Source organism: Danio aesculapii, chromosome 20 (assembly GCF_903798145.1).
Source record: "Danio aesculapii chromosome 20, fDanAes4.1, whole genome shotgun sequence".
NCBI classification, from domain to species: domain Eukaryota; kingdom Metazoa; phylum Chordata; class Actinopteri; order Cypriniformes; family Danionidae; genus Danio; species Danio aesculapii.
The window spans coordinates 21781106-21803734 of record NC_079454.1 but is presented as its reverse complement, the minus strand read 5'-3'; the positions used below and the strand labels follow the sequence as shown (position 1 = coordinate 21803734).

Sequence of the window (22629 nt, the reverse complement as noted above, 5' to 3'; positions counted from 1 at the left end):
AAATAAATGTCTGGTGTAATGGCATAAGTCATTGATTAAGGACTGACCTGACTTTGAACGTGCATGATTGACTTGGGTGTTGACCCCAAGCGACTGCGGTTTGAGGGGTTCAGGTGGCACTGCATAACCCTCCTGCCTGCCTGGCACTGGAACCTGGATGTAGGGTCCCACAGCAGCAACACGGCCAGTGTTTCCGTGGCCTGGTTGTGGAGAGGGAGGGCCGTTTACTCTATTCAGCTGCAGGAAAGGGAGAAAATGGAGGAAAACATGACGATAAGGTAACAAACAAAAACGATGAGCTTACTTGAATGTCCTAAATATAAATATAGTCTATAAAACCTCTGAACGGTTTAAAAAAAGCGTCATAAATAAATGAAACTAATAATCATGAGCAAGTGATGCAGCCCTGGTCTTACTGGAAGGTTTTCCTTTTGACGTGCCTCAGCTTTTCTCTTGTAGAGTCGATCTCTGAGCTCATTGATACGCTTGTCCATCAGTGTCACCTCCATGTTTCTCTTATTCAACAGCTCTTTCTGCTGCTGAAGTTTACTGTTCTGCTCCTGATTCAGCTTATTGCGGATCTGATGGAGATGAACAGGAAAAATAAACATCATTGCTGCAAGAAATGACAGGCAGAAATAGATAGGCAGATTAATAATCAATTAAGATCTATGATTAAGTCCATGAACAGCCTATACAAGATAAATGCATAAATCCAGTATAGTTTTAAGTAATAATCATTGTTGTAAATAACTTTTTGATGGTGTTTTTATGCACTATTTATAATTATTGCTAGTATAAATTCACATCATTATTATTTTTTTTCAATTATTCCTAACAGGATACACACAATATAGAACAATACAGAAAGAATAGTCAATAATACTTGGATGATAAACTGATCAATATGTCCTTAAACCTGTATCAATCTCTTTTACTGACAATTTGTTGATGAATTTTACAAACACCCTACTTGTGGAAAGTGTCCTCTAATAAAACCAATATGACCAAAGGTTTACATTTACATTTGGCAAACAATCTTGTCCAAAGCAACATACAGCTGAGGAGACATTCAGCGATTCAACAAGAAGAGGCAATACACACAAAAAGTGCTAGTTATATAAACGAAGATTGATATAGACCAAAACTTAGCATAGCACAATCTCTTCCATCAGATCAGTGGCAGTACCTGCAGCTCCTGGTAGAGTTTGCGGAGCTCCAGAGCAGCGGTGCCGGTCACCTGACCCCCGATGGTCTGCAGGCCATTCATTTTGCCTCTCCTCAGGTCCTCCAGCTGTTGACTGAGCTGATCTACCCTCAGGACGGCTGCCTGCAGCTCCGCCTGCTTCTCCTGGAAGAGCCCGCTGATGTGCTCGATCTCTGCGGCTAGCAGACCACAGCAGTGTTAAACACACTCGTGCAACTACATGATCCAACATGCTTTCTCCATTACTATAGGATTATTATTTAATGGTCACTGAAAATATTATGCATGGATTTACATGTCATACAGGAGCTCATGCAAAATGCAAAACCTGGAGGTTCATCTGACTTGTATTGTTTCTACAATCTGCCAACCCTATTACTTTGCCTAAATTTTGGCAACACTGGTTCAAAACTCCAGTCCGGGAAACCCATTGTACATTATCTGAATGTACATTATCGTGAGCTAAATTGGGTGTGTTCAGTGGTGGAAAGAGTACTGAAAAATCACACAAGTAAAAAAATTACTACCATTACTATCATTAAAATGCAGTGCCATTAAAAGTATCTGTTATAAATACTCCTATAAATACTAGTGAGTATTACACTGTGAAAATTACTTCACCTTACACCATACAAATTAAAAAGGTAGCTTACATCAAAGTCAATTACTTTTAAGGGTGTTTCTAAGTGCAAGTTAAATTATTTGCCAATCATGAACTGTACATTTGAAATGTGGGATTAATTTCATGTAAGAACATTTTACACTAATAATTGCACATATAATAAGCCGACAGAACAGGTTGATGCGTTTATATGCAGAGCGAAATCTGTGTTTCTTAATGAGAAAAAATATATCTGTGACAATATGCTAACGCTTATACACTTTGAACCCTGACTAACAAACTATGACTGTCCAGCAGTTGGTGCCGCAAACCAATCTCATGCAGCACTGATTCATTTGAGCATGAATTTGAAAACGTAACATTCTGTAGTGCATTTAGCTATGGTTTAAGTAGGCATACAGTAGGCATCCTGCTTTTTTTTTTTTTTTTTTTGATTGAATGGGAATTATTATTCTACATAGCCAACTGTAGAAAACAAACAAACATTAAAGTAGTTAGCAGGTTAAAGTGAAATGGTGCAATAAAAAGTACCGATACAGCACTAAAAGCATACTTAAGTAAAAGTACACATTTTTTAACCACTCAGCAAAGTACAATTACTGAGAAAAACTACTCAAGTACAGTAATTTGACTTTTTTTTTTTACTTCTTGCTTTACACCACTGTTAAATAAACATTTAGTCTTATCATACTCACAAATATGACTCATCATAAAGAAGCAATTCTCACAAAAAGTTACTAAACAATACATTTTTAGACAAATCCTAGATTAATGATGGTATAGGAAACATGTGAGAAGAATATTTTTAAGAAACTTACTAAATGTGTGGTGGGTCCCCAGGAACAACAGCTCTAGCACTACATTAGCAAACCACTAAACTTGAAGTTAAAACTGAAGAAAACAATTCATGAGCAAGATTTCCTCACCATCCTGCAATTAAGTACAAATAACAATCCCCAAAAATCTCATTTTAATCTCCAGATGAGATGAAAATCCCTTCTGGAGTTGCGTGTGTCTAAAGAGTTGGCATGATGCGAGATTTTAACAGTCTTAATCCTGACTGTACGTCATGTGCGTGTGTGATCGCTGTTGTAGCTGGAAGCTCAGTGCTCTCTCACACAAACCACTTGGCTTAATGCAGCACGCAAAGGTCAAACATGCATCATAACAGCAAGAAGTGGGCTGTAACTTATCTACTGGGATGGAGTCAAGCGAGTACATACACAGGTTGCCATTGATGACTTTGCTGTAGTCCACTTGGCCCCTCATGGCACGGATCTTCTTGAGTTTGGCTTCTTGACTCTCCACTCTTTCCTTCAGCCTCTGCAGTTTCTCTGTTTCAGACACAGCCTGCTGTTGCCGTCTCTCCTGCTGCTTAAGATAGCGCAACCGCTGCTCCTGTGGAAAAAAAATACATACAATAAGCAAAAACAAGCAAAAACAAAAATTGGAAAAACATTAAGGGGGTAACGGATCACAAATCTCATGGTTTGGCTCACGTTATAGTTTTTTAGTCACGGATCGGACCATTTTTCAGATCAGCCAAAAAGGAGAGACGACAAAATGTAATTTGCTTTCCATTTATTACAAAAACAGTACTGCAAAACAATTTTGTTTTTAACAAACAGAACTTAGAACCTGTAATTTTTCTTTAAAAATCAGCTGAATAAAAATAGATTGTAAAATATTCAGTACAATAATCAGTACTGTGAAAAATTCACTGTTACTGCTAGTGTTGCTAATAACGCTGAATGTATAAATCTAACATTATTTGTACAACTCATATTTATTTAGTCTGATTTTCAATAAATGATTCAGTTATTCACTTATCAAACTTCATGTTTCATTGCTAGATGGATCATTTTTGATGAATTATTTAGTGGCTTATTTTTGATGGCTGGTTGGCACCACCTGTTGGTTAAATAATGTAATCGATGCCTACAACTTTCATTTTTTGTGCATATTATGGTGATTTTAATCTTTACCATACACATCAGTGGTTTTATCTAAACTATAAACTGTTATCCCAGTACTTCTGTGTTATTTGACTGTTTGTAACTTCATAACTAACTCAAAAGACTAAAGACTATGTCTCTTTCTTGATTTTTGCGTTTTCAGATTTGAATGCAGCAATTCGAAGGATTAATAAACATATGCAAATCTCCATCATTTATAACTTATGTTGCGTGAGTGTTGAGATCCCGATCTTTTAATGATTAATTGCGCAGCTTACACTGAATGCATTAATGCAGGCTAAACAAGTAGTGACAGAAAACACCTTTTTTAACCTAAGAAACCCACCACATCCCGAATAACCTACCACAACTTCTTCAATCATAATATTTTACAGGAAAGCCTAAATGCTTTCATACTTGTGATTCAAATGATGCGAAAGGTGTTCTCTCTGCAATAGTTACAAGTTTAGGATTAATCTACAAGTAAAAAAGTAATAATCCGCAGTTCACGTGTGTTCCGAACCACGGGTTGTAACCCGTACGAATCACGGATCAACTGTGATCCATTACACCCCTAAAAAAACATGCATGAACAGAACCAGTAAGCTGATGTCTGTTTGTTTTGTTTGTTTTAAACTCTCCATTTATCATAAGATGGATTTCCATCCTAAAGTGAAGGGCATCTTTTACAAAGTCCCAAGTGTTAATTAGGTGCATCTCCATTCATTTTTAGAGCAGCTGACTTGTAATGGTTACCCTAGTAACCAACAGTAAACAAGAAAAGCAAAGCAGGTGGTTGATTAAGTGTAATGTTCACAACATCAATTTATTCAGCAAATGTTTTTCCATATTAGGGCTGGGCAATTAATCGACCAATTAATCGAAATCGTCATTCAGAACGTATAATCAATCTATTTTTTCCAGGTAAATTTTTTTCCCTACCGCATGTGGAGTCACGTGACCCCGCTCTGTTTACACTTCTGGGTCAAGCACAGCATATGGTCTGGCGCAACTACATGTTGCAATGACGCATAGCGCAAGCTCTGTGATTGATCAGCTTGTTAACGTTGACAAGTGTGGGCGGTGTGGACAGGGCAAAAAATTGTATAAATAAAATAATCGTTCATTAATCATAATCAAGTTAAAATGTTCAACTAAACGAGATTTTGATTTTAGGCCAAATCGCCCAGCCCTATTCCATCTGCCATTATCTATTATTATTTATTTATTAATAATGTTGCTGATTGCAACATTCTGGTGTACAAAAATGGTTCTGTTGGCAGAGGAAACGAAAGCTTGACTGTAGTGTACTGAACCACATGGCTTTGTGGAAATGAGGCATGAAACAGTCAATTTCAGTGATAAGCCAATGGCTACCAATGAAGTGTCAATGGCTACCATTTTCCATTATTCTTCAAAAATAACTTCTTATTGTGTTCATCAGAAAAAAGAAACCCAAATATGTTTGAAACAAGTTGGGAGTGAGAAAAAGACGGCATATAGACCACTTTGAGGGATGTAAACACCTGTTTTACATTTTTATATTCCATTTCTTCCAAGAATCCAAAAAGATCCACATATTTTTAATGTTATGATAGCTGCTTTAATGTGAAGGTGTGATTAAATTAGCTCTTGTTACAGTTTTGAAATAGTTTGACAACAAGCAGCAAATGTTCATGAATCAATGACATCACATTAAAACGGTCTATACAGTATGCCATTTTTTTTATCCCTTTATCCAAATTACTTTAAAATCATCAGGTAGTGCCTTTTAGAATAGTAAAGTAATTGCTGTGGTAAAGTCGATAGATTTCAGTCAATCTTATTGTGTTTATCTATGAATAACATGTAAGGTCACTGCTATTACTTCAGTGAAGCACAGCCTGTTTCGGCCTAGGCCAGGGCATCAGCAGTGCCCTGACAGAGCAAAGTGCATTCAGGACAACACCATACAATCTTGTCATTACATCACAATATGACATTTAATCAAGAGAGACAACCTATTGATTTACTGTCAGTGTCAAAAAAGGAGACATTTGCTATTTAGCAGCAGTAGTACTTCCTTGGGGAAAAATGCTGTTTGCAGAGTTGACTTATTGAGTAACTAAGAGAAAATAAAAAGCAATTAGTCTCTTTTTTTCCCCATCATTTCTTTCTCCGTCTGCAGGGAACACAAACTGATGCAGTGAAATGGAAACAGTGTCTCTGAGTGAGTGAGAAAACTAAAAATAGCACACGGTGGACTTTCAATGACTGGAGGCTCGGAGTCATCACAGCACATTGACTCACAGCGATAATAATGCAAACAGCTCTAATACTGAACAGTCTGTAAGTGTGACCAGTTTCAGATTCCACACGTCGCTCTTTGTTGAACGAAGAAACGATGCTATTTAACACTAATGTGGATGAGAAATGCCTGCCAGTGCACTCAAAACATGTCAGAGTTGTTTGCGACATAATTGGCATTTTCAGGCTCATTCGGTTTTATCTCCTCAGCCTGTGGTTCCCATGACTAGCAGCCCTATACTGGTCACAACAACCTGCTGTAATGACCTATAAATGGCACTGAGGAAAACAAACATGAGGTCAGTAACTCAAAACATCTAAATGACAATATTGCGCAGTGATAATTAAGAGCTTAGAGCAGCTTCATACACAAAGTTAAAGGTTTACCCAACAAGCAGCTGTTGGGAATAATTACAGAGATACTTAATACACTAAATACCAAATAATTTAGCAAGAAATATCATAATTACATTTATCTGCAAAACATATCAAGAACATACATTAAAGTTCTGTTCATATTTATAGAACATTATTTACATTTGACAGCGAGCAAATATCTTTCACACACAAAGCCTGTGCAAAGATCGAGAAAATTAATGGTTTTGGCAGGACGAGGTGAAATCATGAGTAAATAAAATCACCACTAGATGACACCTTTTTCGCTTATCCCCTTTCATAAATGTGTATGCTTGCTTTTCTAACATCTATAGCAGTGTTTTCCAACTCTATATTTGGAGGCACACCAACACCACACATTCGTTCTAATTAAGCACACCTGATTCAATTCATCACCTTATTAGCAGAGACTCCTAGAACGGAAATATATGGGTCAGCCAAGCGAGACTCACAAAAATGTGTGCTTTTGGTTTGTCTGCACGAGCAGGGTTGGAAACAATAACCTCTCCAAGCACATTTACTGTTTTAACAACTTTAATTCCCTGCTGGCTTAAACTAATCAATGTATAATTGAATGACCATGGTAATTTTAAATTAAAAAAAATAAAAATTGAAGTACACAAATGTACTCTGGGTACATTATATGTAATAATTAAAGCCAAAGCTAGTGCTAATAAATATTAGTCCAATATCCTTCTTAAAGATGAGATCACACCATTCCGCATCTACTGTATTTAGGCATGGGCCGATATAAGATTCTGACGGTAAGACAACCTTGGATAAAAATATCACGGTTTCACGGTATTGTGATTACTGCTCTAAAATATGTTCTTTTTAAATGTCTGGGTAAAAAAACTAAAACTTTTTTCCCCTTTAAACACAATATACTTATTTTGAAAAACATTTAATACATTTTGGGACAGTAAACATGCCAGGCGACTTCTGCTGCCTCATTAGTTTGTAAAACACAGATTTCTTTACAATTTAAAATGGCATCTTTGGAGATCTTTTCTGCTAGAGATACTGTTATCCTAAAAAATAAATAAATAAAATAAAATAGTACACATACCTTAGGAACGGTATAGCAGAAAATTGTGATGATCGAAATTTGACGGTTTTAAAGTCTTGACTTTTCCAAAACACGGTATACCTTGAAAATGGTTATCGTCCTATGTATAACCAGGAATAGCTTGATATCACACAAGTATAAAGCTGCTAGGAGAATAAAGAATACGATAAATCATGAAAAGCTTCAATTATTTCCAAATTTCCCATAAATACCACCACAGAGTTCAAATAAATGCTTATCCCTGAAGTGGACGAATTGTCAATATGTTATTATATGCTAGCAAATCACAATGCAGTGGTGCTTCAAAAGCATGATACTTCAAGGGAAAACAAATCATTTTGCCACCCTTTTATTAGTATAAGTGTTGCAAATTTGCTGACAACTGATTCACAACCAAACAATCCTCCAGATTATTTTACATTCTATCTGAAAAACAAAGCCAAAAGAGCTCAATCAAAACAGATACCAAACCATTTTAACTACAGTGAATTACTGCCAACTTAGTTTCAATGGCAAATGCTAACAGGTGAAAATATTTGCATTTACAGCTCGAGTCATATTCTTCACTTATTTGGCAATGTTATTACAGTAGCTAGTTATATCATGCCAAAAATACAATTCACAGTTCAGTGGTGTCTAAAAGTCTGAGAACACTAGTTAAAAATAGTAGCAAGCAAACAACAACAACAACAAATGCTTACATTTGACTAACAATCTAGAAACTTGAATACTTGTGATAATTTAGTATCCAAACTGAAATTTAAAGCCAAAAACATACAAAAAGGCAAAACACATGGTACTTTCCCAAAAATATCACTGCATCATTCACTTGCTAGCTACATGGACCTTGCACATCAAGTTAATTCTAGCTAGAATAAATGCACACCAATGAATAAAGAAAAAAACATGTTTATTTGCCAATTTTCCACCCAAAAGCCACCAAACAAATGGCCTCTCTTTCTAAGGATGAAAGAAAACGATGTTCAACGTCTACAAAATTATTAAAAATCAAAATAGACACGTCATTTTGAATAAGAGTAAATCACACCTATGTTAGATTCAACAGCAAATGCAGATGAAAATAGTTGTGTCTCGTCCCCCAACAGACGAAAACAAAGATCTATAAAAAGATTGCCATCAAAAGAGCACATCTGAGCGCGTTACCTTAGCGACAAGCATCTGTTGCTGGGCCTCAATTTGCTGCTGCTGACGAGTGGCCATCTCCTGCAGCTCTGAGAGAGTGAGCTCCACGCGAGGATTTCCCACCTACACACAGAGAGAGAGAGAGAGAGAGAGAGGCGGAGAGATGGAGAGAGAGGAGAGACGGAGAGGAGAGAGAGAGAGAGAGAGAGAGAGAGAGAGAGAGAGAGAGAGAGAGAGAGAGATGGAGAGAAAGAGAGAGAGGAGGGGCAATCAGGCCAAAAAAATAAACATGCACAGAAACAAGGATATAAAAATGGCTGTTTTAAAGGGAGGGTCGTGAACAAAAATATTTTTTGATACAGCATATAAGAGATCACTGTACACTCTCAGAAATAAAGGTACGGGAGCTGTCACTGGGGCAGTACCTTTTTAAAAGATACATATTTGTTCCCAAATAGTCCACAGTGGTACCTAAAAGGTGCATATTAGTACCTAAATGTACCTAAAAAGTACCTTTGGGGGTACCATTATGGACCCTTCAGGTACAAATATGTACCGTTTAAAAAGGTACTGCCCCAGTGACAGCTCCCGTACCTTTATTTCTAAGTGTACTGTAACGGCATACTCTGTGTAAAACTTTCTCAATTTAATAACAACCTAAATATAAGCCCACTGCCAAAACAACAATTTGTGGAATGTGCCACTTTTATGTAATCGTTCATCTAAACTCCGTCTCCGCCTCAGATGATCAACACCTGCTTTTACATCACTAGCTGGGTTTCCAAATTGCCCTGCACAAAAGGTTTTTACTCTCACTTGAGGTGGTTTTGGACTTGAAAAAGGGTTCATGTGAATAATTGGAGATGGAAACGCATTTGCTGAATAAACTCTTTGACGTAGCGAACATTACACCCATTTGACTAATCAGCTGTCTCCATGCGCTTAAGTCGTGGCGTATGAAATGTTGAAATATGAAAAGGTCCAAGCCACTACTCATTTGAACTGAGAAAATATTCATTTATGACCACTTTTTAGTCATATCACACATAAAAAGTGAATTTGGGTGTATCTTGCTGCATCACAGACACCAATATTTGAACAATTTATAAAAAAATTAATCACTGATAGTAGGTATGGATATATACATGGTTTCCGCTACATTCATTCTTCCATGGCGGGGCACCACATCAAAATTCATTCCCACCACAGCTACATTACAGCTTCTCATTCAAAACATTCAGTCATTGTTGATTTTTTTAATAGCAGGTTATAAATCGCACTAAAACGTGGTAAAAGGTACTGTAAGACTAGAGAATTATAACAGAGCGAACTTTTCCCTTTAAGGTGACATACTGACTGACTGACAGGGCTGTGCAATGCGTGAGGCCAGCAAACACAATGTAGCTTTCAGTTATGATGAACACAGTTTCCATAATTATACTTTTTATAGATAAAGGTCTACGGTTCTGTATACAATGACTATCTCTTGCTGGAGTTTATAGCCGTTTCACTTTACCAGGCATGTGCAGGAATCCTTAAAATTAATTACAATACCTTTTGAAGACTTTAAGACTTTCTCAGAATATTTTCTAATCAGTATCAAACCTTTAACTTATTAAACAGTTGTAAATAAACAGTTGTTAATAAACAGTTGTAGTTAAATCAATGGAGCACAACCATGCAACAGAACTCAGATTAAACTGGAAGAAACAAAGCTTGAAAGAATAAATTATGCGGTTGTTTTCAGCGACAGGCTTCAGCCATTGTTTAAATTCGTCTTTCTCCAACCAGGAGTACGCAAACTTACATTTTCCCATCGGTTTCGCTTCATGTGTAGAGCGTCACATCACCATCCCGCGTTTGTCGCAAATTACGTGACATCACCCAGACGGACGAGCTTGGCCAGACGCGACCTTGCCAGAATCAATCTCGTGGATCAAGCATGCCGGTGTTTATATTAAGAGGAAAATAAATCTATTTATGCATTTTTGGAGTCAAACACTTTGGACAACCCTTGAACTAAAATTAAAACCTTGTAAAACACAATTAAGACTTTTTAATACCTTTTAAGGGCCATAATTTTCTCATAATTATCAACTTTTAATACTTCAAGACCCTGCGGACACCCTGCTTCAGGACGCATCAATGCCATTCTGTAGGTCTATTGGAGACATTCACAAATATTCCTAGCATACCTAATAAATGTTGGAGACATACTCGTTACATAAACGCACTTCAGCACCATATATTTGAGAGCGCACAAGAAAATCTGTGATTGAGCATATTTGAGGGTGTGCAAGAAGTTTTGTGCATGAACAGAAAAAATAAATAAATAAAAATAAATAAATAAATAAAAATCGGCGCTCTAGCAAAGAGATTCACATGCTCGAATTACATGAATGCCATCTTGACTTGTAATACTGCCTCACGACATTTGCCATTTGAAATAACACCATAGGTAGTTGGAAGATTTGTGTAAAGGGCCTGCCGCCACAGTTGGACAAAATCCTAGAGGAAACACTGATATACATTGCATTCGTTATTTTTGAAAGATTTACATCGCTGTGTAAACGTTTACTATTACAATTGTTTGAGTCTCCCTATACAGTTTGATATGGCGCTTGGACCCGGAAGTCCCGTTGCGTGACATCACACTTAACAAGCAGATTATGCATGCATTGTTTACTGTTGCTCTCTAGGTTACCAATACTACAGTCAGCCACTCTAACAATTAAGATGTAAACGCACCTTATTCATCAAACTGAAAAGATTTATTTCAAGTGAGGGTGGAAACCAAACCAAATGATAACATTGCTCTCAAGAGAATAAGACACTGTGCAGTGCTAAACACAGTTTAAGCATTGCCTTCATTCTAATCCCAGCAACAGGAACGTGTGAATAAACTTCATAAATAATGAATTTCCAGACTACATCAGCAGTAACTTGGTCCTTTGCTCAAGGCACAATTCAATGTTGGATTTTTACAGTGACTGAAAGTAAGATGATGCCGTTTCATAGTAAAGTTAATAGCTTTAATTTTTGTAAGTAGAAACCATTGCTTTGTCATTAGACATTGTCTGATAATAATTTAATATACATCAGTGTACCACTAAGAAGGGTCCAGGATGTCAAACACGCATGCAGAAATTAACAATAGCTGTCCTTTCCTATTTAGGAATTAAATTAAAAAAACAAAATGAGAAATTTTTAATAAGCATAACTGTTAGCTAATCACACCAGTGTATGTTTACTTCAGAGTCCCCAATCTGCTAGTCCAACTCAAGCAGTGTGTTGTGATGGGTGTCCAAAAAGCACAGAAAATAGTCAAAACTATTATTTTAATTTTTAATGAAAATGATGGGATCCATTGGTGTCAAAACAGTACAAAATAATCATTAAAAATGGTAGCTCATGACCCCTTCAACTCTACGAACACAAACGACAGAGAAGACTGTGAGAAACAGATAGGAGCGTGTATCTGCAGGGCTTCATCGCAGTGAAAGCTAGGTGTGAAATGACCTGCGGCCAAGTAAACACTCGGAGCTTAATTACAGCATTAGCGCTAATGTTAGAGTAGACCTGTTAAGCTCATTGGGAAGAGCAATGGTGACGCTTTTAGCCGAGAGGGTCTACAGCAGGCCTGCGCTGGAGATGCATCCCAGAATCCCACTCTGTCACTCTGCATTTTGGAAGATAAGAGCAAGTTGCCTGTCACCATGGCTCTCGCCAGGGTGTCGCCATGGCAGCAGAGCAGAACCGGCATGAGGCAAAGATTAAAGGCACCAAAATACACAGGCACCGATTGCCATGATGGGTTGCATTTCAGAGTAATCAAGCAGAACTGAGGTGGCGCGGTACACGATGTAAACACAAAATGTGAAACGCAGTTATGAAATGAAGTAGTGAAGGATGACTTACTTAAACCAAAAGCAGAACACCGTTAATAATCTGGTTCATGCTGTTCCGAATGTTGTTCCCCTTGAAATTCTAAACTACTATTGTCTTTGTCAATAGACGTTGAATCCATTTCCTAAAAAGCCAAGCGTCTGTTTTGTCTCTGGGCTGTCCTAAGCCAAAGCCACACAAGTGCACTCAGACAGTGTTTGTAGTTTAAGCTGGGACAGTCATTAAGGTTATATAAGGACTTGGTGGAATCAGCTGGAGTAAAATAAGTTTAGCAATTATGCCAGTATGCTAATTGTCACGCCAAAAATACAGTTTTTAATAAACTGGGGTTTTTAGGTGCTAAAAAACTATAACTTTGTCATCAATGTTTCCTAATGTGTTGCTTTGCTGTGGAATACTGCAATATTTTAGGTGACATGCTTCTGATCAGTGCATGATTTCAATTATAAGTGCATTTCTTCTTCCATAATAATATTAATAATAATACAATCTATCTGACCACAAATATTTGAATGTTAGCGTATAAAAATTTTTAACCTCCCGTTACTGACAAATGTGCTACTCAAATACTGATGGTCCATGAAACAACATTCAATGGGGATCTATCAGCAATAACACTAACATTACCTCGCATGAGCACACAAATATATAGAGCAAGAGGAAAAAAATACTGTGTTGATGTTTGTGGCTTGGTTTTGCCAGGTCACCTACAGCCCACGGCTGTATCTATTCATAGCAAAGTTAATAATATGATCCATTTCCATAATTCAAAGGTAGTACGCATAATTGATAGTTTTTTGCACTATGTTGTGATGGTGTAAAATGTGTCTATAATTATCTCATAGACCAATACTCGCATCTCGTAATTGCTTGTTTTTGTTGATCTTGACACTTTAAAATCACAGTGCACACTATCATTTAGTGTAGCCGTTTATATTTACACGGATGATTAAAAGAATAGAGGGTTGAGCTACAGGAGATTTGAAGGAAAAAAAAAATGTAAAAATGACACCGTGAATACAGTAACATCTGACATCATATAATAGTTTAATTGTCTTTTCAGAACGTTATAGGTTAAGATCACCTGGATATGTGCACAGAATCAAGTCACATAACAGACAAAAAATCATGAGCATATGAATTTTGTTTAGCAAGGACACAAATTAATCAAAACAAATTTCTTTAAATATGTATTTTATTTTCAAATTTAGTTTAATAAATCAAATAAACAGTACAGAATTAATTAGTACAGCCTATACTATAATTTATATTAATAGGCTTTACTATTAGTTATATACAGCCTACTATAAAAAATTATATAAGAATGAGAAATGCTTCTTATTCTAATAAGAAATGCTGGGCCGTGCCTTTTAGTTTTCAGCGAGTTTTAGGCTGGAAACAGTCAGCACCATTTGGCAACATTGGTTCTCGGAAGTAAACAAACAGCTGGCGGTCAGCTCACGTGTGATTTCGCGGCTGCGAATACATTATAACATGAAGACAGAAATGACATTTTTGGGGAAATTATACCTTATAAATACATTATGTGACACTTTTAACACTGTTTGTAGGTGTCAATGTTGCTGTGAAGATTTGTGCGTCTGCTTTGCTTCTCTCCTGACCTTGAAAATATAATTTACTGAATCGTAGAAAAAGCTGAATTAAGATCGTGTGTAGGGAGGGTTCGAATCGAGATAGTGATTTTTTTTCGATTAATCGTGCAGCCCTAACCCAAACTCAACTTTAAATAACATTTACAAATGCATAAAAACTGAAGGATTTATTTTCTCTATTTTTGCATTTTACAAATTTGTTTTAGTTTTAGCGTTTTTTTTTATTAACCATTTCAGCTTACACATACACATAAAAACCTATTAATAACAGTAGTATTTCTATCAATACATTTTAACAGCAAACCACTGCTTAGGAAGTTCACAGATTATATATGCTTTCAAAAAGCATTATAGGACCACAATCTCTGATCTTCTGATGCTGTGTGTTTCATTTCATTAGATTTCAGCTTCCATGTTTAAACTTCTCACAAACAACTGATACAGATTTCATTGTGTTAAAGCACACAAATGTCAAACAAGCAGCTTGAACAGGTATTTAGAAGTGTCCTTTGCTTTCAAATGTAAAAAGACTGAGCTCATGATTAATGTCGATACAAAATTGTCCCTTCAATTTAAACTAACGATTAATGATTGTTGAGGGAAAAAAGTGTGTTTTGCCTGAAGCAGAAGACCCAATCGCCTCTAAATCAAATCAGCTGTCATTCTAAATCAGAGTGAGGGATTGAATTTTTTCCCCACTGCTACCACTTTAACTGTGACAGATACACAAAGCAACAATACACACACTATTTATACCTATTGTTTAAAACTGACAAACAGCATCCTTTCAATACTTCAAAATACCAACAAGAATGCACAACACATTTTATCTCAGTGCTTACCTATTTTTAAGTTCATTTAAGTTAGTTTATCTCCGCACAAAATTCTAGACTTGATCAATATCGACGCATCTTTTTTGCAAATTCCCCAAAAGCACCAGCTCCATAGCAGACCTCCCAGTTTCGTTCCAGCCCAAATGACTCAACTCAGTTTGCTAGGGAAGTGATTCATGACTTAAAGGCCAATTGTGTCAGGCTCTGTTTACCCACACGGCCATTCTGTGTGGCCACATCACATGGTGGAGCTCATCTCCATGGCAATGAGGCACAAGGAAGGACATTGAACAGAAAGATTTGATTATCCTTTATGAGGTGGTTCTGGGGGGGGGGAAACTTCCCTCAGATGATCAACATAGGAAGATCACAGATGGTTTCCAGAGTTAGACTGCATGATATGATCGGTTTCTACCAAACGCAGTTGTATAAATATGGCTGTGGATCTCTAGGGAAGGTTTAAGTGATTGTTCATCTGTGGGTTGAAACTCAATGTTTGTTAAAACAATAAAAGGTCCCATAAGGTAGATTAAGAAAAGATGGTTTTAATTTTAACAGGCAAGAAAATTCCTGTCAAGCTGAAGAAAGAGAATCAGCTCCAGCTTGTTTATTTTCATGTTGAGAATTTGATCAATGTTTTCTTGCTATGTAGGTGGGCAATGACAAGTTTTTTGAAGCTGTTTATTAAACAAAAGATAAAGAAAAGGTCAGATAGTAATAACATAGAACTTCAATAGATCATGTGCAGAGGTGGAGTACCCAAAACTGTACTAAAGAGAGAAATTCCACAATATAAAGATCTTAAAACTATCGATTCATCTATAAAAGAGTTGACACAGAGTGGTTCAAATGAATCGTCTTGGTAACTAATCTTTGGCCGTGTCAGTGAGACGTTGATACAGAACTCAAGCCCCGCCCACTTGTTGCATGCGCAGGCCTGGGAAAATTGAACCCCTCAGCCCCGCCCACAAACACTGTAGAATGAAAAAGAGGAAGACAAACACTGTAGCAGATCCCAGTTAAAGCAAGTCGCGAAGATGCTGTGCTCTGTAGTGTGAGGGAAAGCTAGTGTCATTTTCCCAAGCCAAAGATGAGGCTGTGAAGAGTCAGTGGTTGAATATTATTTATTTATTGAAATTTTGTTTTATAATAATTTTTTTCTGGGTTTTTCACCTTTATTGGATACGACAGTAGAGAGTATTGACAGGAAAGCATGGGGAGCAGAGACAGGTGAAGGATTGGCATAGGAACTCGAGGCGGAACCGAACTCGGGTCGCCGTGAGCACCGGAGTACATGTGTAGAGGCACTAACCAGTGCACCACTGGCGACTACGTTGAAGTTTATTTTTGCAAAAACTTCAGCATTATAGTCCCAGCTTTGAGCTATGTTCCCGTCATTTTTCTGACAAGTGCTTCAGCAATCTACACACAATGGGGATTCGTCAGCTGTTTGTTAAAGGGAGGATCAGGACTTTGTCAGAGCTTGACAGAAACTTTACAGTACAGTTTATGAATCAGCAATTCTCTGTCTCACACTGAAGTAGTCAACCAATCGCAATAGACTGGGTCATCGGACCAATCAGTGCGGATTAGCATCGTGCTAAAGAGGGGTTTGGGAAAAAATTAATCTCTGAGCGAATCATATGGGAGCCGTTGGGATAATTAGGTAAAAATTAAATGCATATTATAAGAAAATGAAAGTGTTTTTTGACATTGCATGCACATCAACCTGTTGTTGGAGACCGTCAAAACCAAAATATCACCATTTTATACTGCATAACAGAGGCTCTTTAATTTCCTGCACATAGGATACATTTACAGAATTGGCAAATGCTCATTGCCACTTCATACAGCACTCTTTATTTTCCTTGTCCTCTTACAACTCATCTTCAGTGTGAGCAGGGAACTAAACAAATCATTCAAACTAATTTGTGAACTATCTTAGACTAGAAGACTTTTAGCAAAATTGACCAAAAAAAAAAAAATGTGTGATTGTTCAAGAATGCTGAATCACTTATGTCCACAACAGACTGCTTGCAAGGAATAAACTACATATTTCTTAACATTAGGATTGGTCAGTGCCACTCAAAATCCTGAGTCAATTGAATTCAAAGACACAAAGTAGAAGAATGGAAACGTTTCTTTATATAAAGAAATAAATTTGCTACTTTTCAGTAACCTGTAATGACGTTCTAATTGTAATTATTGTTGTCAAAATGTAATAATTATAAATATAATGTATACATAATTTGAGAATAAAGATACATTTTTTAAATGGCACCTAACATTGTGGATTTTGATTTAAAGATTGTTTTACCATTTTTAAAGCATCAATTTTCCATCAGTATTGTAAAAAACCCAAATGATACCCAACCTTACAAACTGAAAAGAAAAAACAAAACAAAAAAGAGGAACATTGCACAGCTGTCCTTGGAAATTAAGTTTTGATGAAGTTCAAATAAATGAAAGTTTACTTTTAAAGGTATGAAATGTCCAAAAGTTTATAAATTGTAGTAAACAATATGAAAAGCTTGTTGCTTCCCATGCTTCATTTGCTACAGAAGAGCGACAACACGCATTTCCAGAGGCTTCACATTCAGGAATGATAATAGGATTGGATATTCCTATTTTCGAAAAAGCCATTTTAGACATATTGCTAACTTAAACCACAGCTTCCTCCTAAAAACATGTCAGCAAACCTGCAAGTGCAAAATACCTACCAAGTTTTGCCATTTTCGATTGTTTTGTTTTACTTCAACGTTTCTGTAAGGAATTGAAGACATTTTTCTGTGATTTTACTTTTTTTTTTTTTTCGTAACAATACCAAAATGTACACTTTTACATTTATAAAAACTACTCCAAAACCCCTCATTTAAATCGAAGGACAAACTTTCCCATTAAATGCCTCATCTCTGCAGGGGAGTGTTTCCCAATCAAAGCAGCTTTGGACGCAATGTTAAATGTTGCCAAAGCACATTAACCCAAGCTGGCTGAAGACATTTTTAGATAAAACTTCGGCTGGTTTCTGACTGAATTATTTTGATGGTATGTTGCGTAACCAAGGAGTTTTATAACAAATGGAGCGATGCAAGTATCCATCCTTCATCACTTCACAGAATGCACCCACATGGACAGCATGTTCAGCTGTGACTCTTGGCATGGAGGAAGCACACATATAATCTGCTTTCCTCACTAAGATTTAGTCTGGTGCTCATTTATTGGCATTGAACTGAAAGCTGTGTGGATCTTTCAGAGGATGTAAAAGACATTCAAGCAATGTTATGGTAAGCTGTGCATTAGAGCAATCGGTCTGTGATATTATCTAGCAGAAGAGTACAAAAACTCTAACACAAACCTGTGCACTTTAACACTAAAAAAGGGAATAAAATGATGAATGTTATGTCAGTTATGTTACTTTGGGTCAATGTTTCTTAACCAGTGTTTTAAATTGTACAGCGAGCATTCAAAGTGCACATTATAGTTTTAATTAATATAAATTTATTATTATAATTCCACATTTAAAATGATAAACTAAGAATACCTTTATGAATAAATACAATTTACCTAGGAAATATGTTTATTTTAAATGTATAAGAAATGTTATCAGAACACACAAAACATATAATAAAGAAATAGTTCACATTAAAATGAAAATTTACTCACTATTTACTGCCCAAACCTTTATGATTTCCTTTGTTCTGTTGATAACAAAAGAAAATATGTTGTCAAATCTGTAACAATTGACTTTCATAGTAGGAAAAACAAATACTGTGGAAGTCAATTGTTATAGGTTTTAAACGTTCTTTAAAATATCTTCTTTTGTGTTCTACAGAAAAAAGAATCTCAAGGTTTTGAAAGATGTACAGACGAGCTCACACTGCGATTTTTTTTTTGTAATCCTAAATGACTGTAGTTAGCCAGACTACACTAACAGGGCTCCCATGTCACATTGTAAGTTCTCTGCATTATGTTAGACTGATCAACAAAAATTTGACATTTGTAGCAAGGATTGCATTATCAGATTTGGCGCTTACTGAAAAAAATGTCTACAACATTGTTGTTAAATTTAGTAATGTTCAACTTAATTTGTTTAAATTCAGCCTAAATAAGTTGTTAACTTAAAAAAAAATTAGTAAATCCAAGGAATCGTTTTTGAAAAAATGTTTTCAGTGTATTGGTTCTTGGTTTGAAGCTCTTCCCAGCTGTTGTCACACTGCAGGAAAGTGTCTGAAATCTTCTAATGGTTTTCTTCTTAGCTGCGTGAATAATTTAAATTATTCTTAATGATGATGATAATAATAATAATAATAATAATAATAATATCGTCAAGTTAAATTTAAGACATGAAGACCATTATGAATATAATTTTAGACTTATGCAGGGCTAAATGATAAGGATCTTTTTTCAAATATCCCAGTTAGAAAGGATTTTCACTTGCCCTATCAAAAAAATATTACAAATGAATATATTTAATAATAATAATAATAATAATAAAAATAATTATTTATTAATTTTTAAATATATCCATTCACAAACCCTATAACCCTTACCAAGAATAGAACAAAACAGCTGTCAATTACTTCAGTCTACAATAATAATCATTTTAAAAATCTAGGTCAGGTTAGTATTCTCAGCAGTACATAAATGAAGAACTTTTAAGCAAATGCTACTGTAAGGAAAGTAATTAAATGCAATTTTTTTTAATCAAAAGTTAAACGTTTAATTAAGATGAATTGCTGGTGATTGCATGGGTGTTAATGGTCAGATTGGGTAGTTTTACATGAACAAAGAAAAATTAAGACCTGTAAAAAAGATTTAAGACCAACAACACAGCATTTCAGTAGATTTAAGACTTTTTAAGGCCGAAAATTTAGCTTTTGAGATTTAAGACATTTTAAGACCCCACGGATACCCTGCAGAGGACACATAAAAACCCAAACTATCCATAATTTTTCTTCAGTCATCCAATAAGCCATTTATTTAGAAATCTGAAGTTCACACTACTTGGCAAAGCGGTGTAAATGGAGGAACGATGAAGGTAGAAACTAGAAGAATAAAACGTCAAGAGACATTATTTAAATTCATGACAAAAAGCATGAAAACATCTCAAGAAACAGCCAAACCTGGAACATGTGAAGCCCTGGAGAGAGTATCTGCCCACACACCCACAGAGAGCTTCAACTTTATAAAACATGATCTGCCCACACAGTTCAGCATTCTGCAGCGCATAACTCTGCATTCATGATGGACAGGCAGGGTGTTCCTATAGAAGCAGTGGCTCTGGTGCTACTGCATACCCTAGAACAGTCTATTACAATCGTAATATCTATTACAAAGACTAAACACAACAGAAAGACTGAAGGCTAATACTTCTCAAGCACAATGGACCACCATAACAGCTGATTTACCCATAGCAAAGCACTACAAGAAATTCAGAGATGTATTATTAAAAAGAAATCGCGTAGGATGTTGTTTTTCTGCATGGTCTTACCTTTGACACTCTCCCTAGGGACACGAAGTCCAGTCCTAGATTGTTGTGTGCAGGGATGGATTGGATGAAAAGTAGAGGGGAATGAAAAATAAAAGGCTAAAAAAAAGTCCCAGTGTGCACTGCTAGTGCTACGCTCTACTGAGGTCAAGGCCACGATGACATGCGGTAAGAAAGGAGAGTCTCGGGAAGAGCAATAGAACAACGGATGGAGTGACAGAGAGAGGAATTGAGAGAAAGGGGGCCACCCACTATTTCATAAGGGGAATGATTTTCTCTTTTTCCAGGCTGGCCACACATTCAGGGATTTACCCTACTGTGAACGCGGGGCGTGGTGGTGTGAGTCTGAGAGAGAAACGTCTTCAGAGAGACCGAGAAGTTGAAGCAGAGAAAGCCAGCTGTAAAAACCAGTGGGATGATCCTCTTAAAAATGGTTATGTCATGAAACGGGTGTAATCCGAAAAATAATAAAGACGTAACGGGAGAATAACAACACAGCTGAATGTGCTATGAGGTTTCAAAGAATTTCACTCACACACACTCAAATATATATATATATATATATATATATATATATATATATATATATATATATATATATATATATATATATATAGATGTAATGCTGCTGAATCAGCACCGCCTTTGTGTACCAGTGATGAATCGCCTTGAATCCTGGGTAGGGACAGATATTACTGTAAGTACAGGGATTGCTTTAGGACTGTTCATGTTTAAAAGTAGACATACTTAGATGAGGGCAGAGAGACAAATCTGATTAAATGTTCCCAAAAAAGACAAAAATCATCAAGCAGCTGCTGTGGGATACACTAGAGAATACATCTTCGTTGTACTCGGAGGTTTAGGCATGTCCTCACCTATAGTGGACAGTAGCACATCATAATACGCATGAAGTATTATGATATCAGTTGCACATGACCCAGCGAAGGCAGATTGAGGGTCCTCAGTTTTGCAAATTAATATACATGCATTCCATCAGAGAAGTGGAAGGAATTCAAGGAAGAAAGCCTTGACTTGAAATTTAAATTCGGAAATAGCTAACAGAAGTCAAATGTGACGGAGGAAATTTCAAAATTATGAGAAAAAATATATAATTTATTATAATTATTATAATAATATAATATAATTTAGAGAGTTTATTCGGGGTGCAACAGATCACAAAACTCACATGGCATTTGAGTCACGGATTGGACTATTTTTGGACCACAGATGTAATTTGTGAGTAGGCCTGTTACAATAATCAATATATCGACTTCCAGCACAACACGTGGACCTGTCCTCAATCATTTTTGGTGATGCAATACATATTGGCCATCCATAAAACCCATCCTAACCATATTTTAGCTTATTGCGCAGCCTCTCTATCTCTATTGGAGGCGTCAGTATGGTTAAAAATCACTATAGTAATTATTATAAATTACTATTATTTTCATGTGGGTGCCTGATGATTGAAAATTGCTGTTACTTTTCTTCTAGTTCTTTTTACCTTGGACATTTTTGTTTAGGTTTTTGACTCCAAAAATGAGTTATTAAATTGTTAAAATTACTATAATTAAATGAAATATTCTTAAGAATAAAATAGTATGTGTTCTTTGGAGAAGTGTACTTGCATTATGATGATATTATAGTGTCAAAATGGTCTTAAAATGACACAAATATCAATTATCGCAATAGATTTTTGTTGCTATATATCGTACCACAAAAAATCATATCGTGACAGGCCTATTTGTGAGATGACAAATGTAACTTGCTTTCCATCTTAACAAAAACAGTAAATTATATTACCAGAAATGTAATAATTACATTACTTCATTATTATGTAAAAAATGAATTAAAACTTTCTAAAGTTATTAATTTCGAATGTCAACAGTGCTCCAGGTGTCCAGAGTTCGAATCCCGGCTCATGGACCTTTTCCAATCCTGTCCCCCTCTCTCTCCTACTTCACTTCCTCTCTGTGCCTTGAAATAAAGGTAAAATACCTCCTAATAATTTCATTTAAGTTCTATGAGCCTGTAATACCAACTGACATGACCAACACGAAAGACTCCCAAGATATTATATAGCAAGTATGGCAAAATTAAACCGTTTGAAT

At 36.1% G+C, this 22629-nt stretch overlaps 1 protein-coding gene across 1 annotated transcript in view; it reads right to left on the bottom strand.

Moving 5' to 3' along the window:
* ppp1r13bb (protein phosphatase 1, regulatory subunit 13Bb) overlaps positions 1–22629 on the bottom strand; it is an 81034-nt gene that overhangs the window by 16835 nt on the left and 41570 nt on the right. Inside the window, 5 exon segments of the mRNA XM_056480689.1 lie at positions 48–237; positions 417–581; positions 1190–1386; positions 3053–3227; positions 8700–8801. Of these exon segments, the coding sequence (XP_056336664.1) occupies positions 48–237; positions 417–581; positions 1190–1386; positions 3053–3227; positions 8700–8801 (829 nt within the window).